Source organism: Nicotiana tabacum, chromosome 3 (genome assembly GCF_000715075.1).
Source record: "Nicotiana tabacum cultivar K326 chromosome 3, ASM71507v2, whole genome shotgun sequence".
Classification (NCBI taxonomy): Eukaryota; Viridiplantae; Streptophyta; class Magnoliopsida; order Solanales; family Solanaceae; genus Nicotiana; species Nicotiana tabacum.
The window spans coordinates 117,146,320-117,151,293 of NC_134082.1; the positions used below are offsets into that span (position 1 = coordinate 117,146,320).

The following is a 4,974-nucleotide window of genomic DNA, read 5'->3' on the forward strand; positions in this document are numbered from 1 at the left end:
AAAGAAATTTTAGTTGATAAAATACTATACACCATAGAAGAGATCGAAAAGTAAAGACATCAAAAGGGAAAAGTATTACATCATCTGCTTTTTATGGTATCATGGACTATTGATCTGTGCAATCAGGGGCGGAGCTATATCAATCTTAATTTCCTATAAATAAACAGATCAGGACATATTTAACTTACAACTTCAAGAGCTACCTATTTGGATAGTTTAAAATAGAACTCATCGTAGAATAATCTCTATTTCTAATCTGAATCTTATTCTTAATAATAAGGATTTAATACAATAGGCGGTTGGATAATAATTGGTAAAAGCTGAGATTTGAAGTTGACAAAAAAAAAGTAATTGTAAATGAAAATCTGTGAGTATTTCATGAATACTGGAATACTCCATCATTTATAGTTAAATGAGGCTTTTAATTTTCTGTTTAATCTTAAGACATTTTAAGTCGAAAGTCATTAAAAATAAAGAATAAAAGAAAAGTAGTGGTAGGAACTAGAGTAGGACATCTGGCTTTACTAGCTTGCCTTAGACTTAGAGCAGTAATAAACCTGAAAGTAAAATCTGGACAATTTCCTTAAGTGTTGATATGACAAAAGAAGTCAAGAATGATTCTGAAATTGATCATCACGTAGGGTTTGGCACAGGAGATAGGGTCCAGGGACGGCTTTCTATTAGCTGTATGATCAGAATTCCACTTGTCGTTTTCTCTATCGTTACGCATATAAAAAGCTCTCAAACTTCACACTATCACCAAGCCTCCAATTGTATAATATCATACAATTAACAGAAAAACAATGGGCAAATTGACGTCCTTAAAATATTCAGCTGCAATTCTAATATTGCTATATGCCTTGACCTTTTCCTTCTCAGTGAGTGCACGACCCGCCACTTTTCTACAGGACTTTAAGGTCTCTTGGGCCTACTCTCACATCAAACAAATCGATGGCGGCAGGGCCATTCAGCTTATTCTCGACCAAAACTCAGGCACTAATTCATTTTTTTTTGGTTCTGCTTTAGGTTTTATGTCGTACTCTTGCATGAGGTGTAAAACTGATCGTTGATTGATTATTTCTTTCAGGATGTGGGTTTGCTTCCAAAAGCAAATACCTCTTTGGACGTGTTAGCATGAAGATCAAGCTCGTGCCTGGTGACTCTGCTGGAACCGTCACCGCCTTTTACGTAAGCACAGAGTTTGTAAATTTTACACTAGACTTCATGTTCAATAAAAATTCTGCATGACATTTTTTTTTGCAGATGAATTCGGACACAGACAACGTAAGGGACGAGCTAGACTTCGAGTTCTTGGGAAACAGGTCAGGCCAGCCGTACACTGTCCAGACGAATGTTTATGTTCATGGAAAAGGTGACAAGGAACAAAGGGTCAACCTTTGGTTCGATCCATCCGCTGATTTTCACACTTATACCATTCTTTGGAACCACCACCACGCCGTGTAAGTAGACACATCTTGTAAAATCGATAAAAACATGGATTTGAGTTATATATACTGACCATATAGTTTACCTTGTTATAGCATATGACATGTTAAATAGTATCATTTTTCTATCCAAGAAATTTAGTTATGATTAACTTATTTGACCAGATGCAAGTAAGTATTACTGATAAACTGTTTGTACTATTGAAGATTCTACGTGGACGCAGTACCCATTAGAGTGTACAAGAACAACGAAGCAAAAGGAATCCCATTCCCCAAATTCCAACCCATGGGAGTGTATTCCACATTGTGGGAAGCCGATGACTGGGCAACGAGAGGTGGATTAGAGAAAATAAATTGGAGCAAATCCCCATTTTACGCATACTACAAGGACTTTGACATAGAGGGATGTGCAATGCCAGGACCAGCAAACTGTGCCTCAAATCCACGCAATTGGTGGGAAGGAGCTAATTACCAACAGCTCAGTGCTGTGGAAGCAAGGCAATATCGCTGGGTTAGAATGAACCACATGATCTATGATTATTGCACTGACAAATCCAGAAATCCAGTCACCCCACCAGAATGTGTGGCCGGAATATGAAACTTTACATCAACTGTTAATTATTTATACATATTCATTCCAGCTGCTTATAGATATCCGTACGTACATGTGACCCTACAAAAGAAAGTTGTTATATTTGTATTGATATGGACAGTCATGCTCATGTCTGGATGCTCGGTGATATTGTGAACGTGAGATCAGTACTAAGATTAAGGAGTGAGCAAAAGTCAGATGTCCTCTTATTGCTGTAATATATTGTTGTTGTTGTTTGTATTTGCTGTACACTGTACGAGAGCCAATAATGTCTCGTCTTGTTTGATTGAGAAATGTGAAAAGGATGTGATGTTTATTGAGTTCTCGATGTTTATTCTTCTTTTGTTTAAATGGTTTTCAACCTCAAAGTAAATTGCTAACTCATCAAGTTCTAATTCTGGTGTGAACACTCTTGCTTGATCACTTCATGCATATGTGACCGTACCTCGCTCTTAGTTTGTCAAATGTTACATTTATATATTTAGAACAATTAAACTTTAAGTTTTTTCTATACTCCTAATTAATGAGATGATCCATAATCACACAAAATTTTATAACTTATTTTTGACGACATAGGACATCTCTTTCTTAAACTTCGTCACAAGTCAAATACCGTCGCATAAGTTCGAAAGGGAGGAGTAATATTCCGATTATCAACTGAAGAATAGACGTCGTCAATAGGAGCACTTGAGTTTTGCCGATCGAGTTGGCATGCCTAATACTTGTGAACTGTATCATAAGTTATTTAATGGATTAATCAAAGTGCGGATAATTTGATTCTAGATACTATCATCCTGAGAGAGAGAGAGATATGCATGATCCACAGTGACAATAAAACCTTCCTCAAATCACATTCCGATTAAACTTTATGTATTAACTGATCTGCAATTCAGATATTAGGCAAATTTTACGCATTAACGTAAAATTGGGAAAATACATAAGAAGTATATTTTCCTATGGTCTATAACAATAATTTGGCTCGGGAAAGTTAACCTTAGATTTTCAGGGAATTTATTCATGAATCTTTTAGTTGAAATTTTCTGAATTTCTTGTTATGTAGGTAATGTACATACATAAACTTTGTTAGATGGACAAATATGTCCTCCCTAATACGAAGCAGGAGGAATGTGAACGCAGTGGCAGATATAGCTTATTAGTTGTGTGTCAATCAAACTCATTAAGTATATATATATATATATATATATATATATATATATATATATATATATATATATATATATATATATATATGTGTGTGTGTGAAATATCACTAAAATTTTAACAAATATTTATTTTATGAACTCAAAATGTTAAAAGCCATCAAAAGCCCGAAACATTTCAATATTAAAAACTTTAAAAAGCACACATATAAAATTTAAATTATAAACTCACCTCTAAAAGAACGTTAAATCTGCTCAAGTGCCGTAATACCAAACCTAATCACTGTCTCCTACAAAGCAAGAGAAAAGTAGACAGGACTGAGGACCATAAGTTGTCTATTAATTTACAGCTGAAAGTTGAATAGTATGATCACCATAACTCTAGCTTTAGCTTTTGTTAAGTCAACTAAATTAGTCAAAAGTTATATTTATTTAAGTCGCGTCTAATGTTTTAATTGATGCTTTTTGTCTCTGTTATCAAAAGGATCTAATCTAATTAAATGACTCATTCATTTACGTTCCGAATCGGTATATTATACCGTTAATCGTGTAAGCTTACCAGCTCATCTTGTTTGGGACGCAATACTAGCAAATTTACTGGAAGCTTTGTGTTGAAAAAATGTAACAACTTCTGGAATTCTTATTCTTATTACTTTCTCTTTCATTGAAGATTTCCTCTCCCTTTCTTAAAAGTTAAAACACAAGATCAAGAATGGGAAGTACTATTCCTACACCTCAGAGGCAGTCTATTGAATTTATATTATTTTCTCTTTCCTATCCATTTTATTTTTGAATTCTCATCTGAACAGGGAGTGTTATATTTTCCAAAATAGCAAGCTTATCTTGGTTCGGCTTAGGGTAAATAAATAACAAATGCAAAGGAAAATCGTCGTACGAAGTAATTATTCCTATATTGGACTTGATTTGATAAATTAAACCCACCGGGGGACAATAATGTTTTTTCATCTTTTTCGCAAGTAACTGTATTATCACCTAGTGTATAACTCCTTTTAACATAACATTGCTTACAAACAAATTCAATACCAATTTATAGGTAGTGTAATCTTATTTCTAATTTTATTAGTGTTAGAGCACAAGTAGTCAGACAATCAGTTGCAGGGAAAGTTACCATATCATCAATCAATTAATTGTCCTTCAAGGTTCAAGCTCAAAAGCTGGACGCGAATGCATTATATATTAGTAATTAACTTTTCATTACATGGGTAGAGCGTCTAAATCACTAGTCCATTTTCTCGTTGGCCCACTTATTCAATAGACTTAATTTGGTCAGTTTCATTTCAAAGCCAAAACTGTACTTTTTCTTATCATGTTCTCCTCCAATTGTGTTTTGCCACGTCAACTGTGATTAAGAAATGGCACTGCTGTTAGGGCACTGAAATCAAAGATTAACGTGGTGGGGGCGAACGGCACAAATAGCCACTAAAAGCTGTGGCTTTTATTTTAAAGCCACTGTTTTCAATATATTTAGACTTTAGCCACTCCTTTAAAAAACCTTATATCTGACTGGACGAAAATACCCTTCTGGTATAACTTATACCTACGCTATCAACACAAGCAGCAGTTACACAAAGAGAAAAAGCGAGCAACAACAGCAGCGGCGATCAACTGAGGACGAACCACCATTTCTCTTCCTGATTTCAAAAATTCAGCAATCTAATCCAAAAAAACAACATAGATAAACAGTAAGTTGTAATTTCATGTGTTTCTATCAATTTTTATTTCGCTATAGTTATACTTTTTAAAATCTGTATTGATT

The 4,974-nt window shown here is 34.4% G+C and overlaps 1 protein-coding gene across 1 annotated transcript; it reads left to right on the forward strand.

The window, feature by feature from the left end:
- Nucleotides 1–750: 750 nt before the first annotated feature.
- LOC107800268 (putative xyloglucan endotransglucosylase/hydrolase protein 7) lies at nucleotides 751–2,357 on the forward strand. The gene is made up of 4 exons (XM_016623416.2): nucleotides 751–993; nucleotides 1,088–1,188; nucleotides 1,264–1,460; nucleotides 1,653–2,357. The coding sequence occupies exons 1-4, from the start codon at nucleotides 804–806 to the stop codon at nucleotides 2,041–2,043; spliced, it is 879 nt and encodes a 292-aa protein (XP_016478902.1). The 5' UTR covers nucleotides 751–803; the 3' UTR covers nucleotides 2,044–2,357.
- Nucleotides 2,358–4,974: the final 2,617 nt, after the last annotated feature.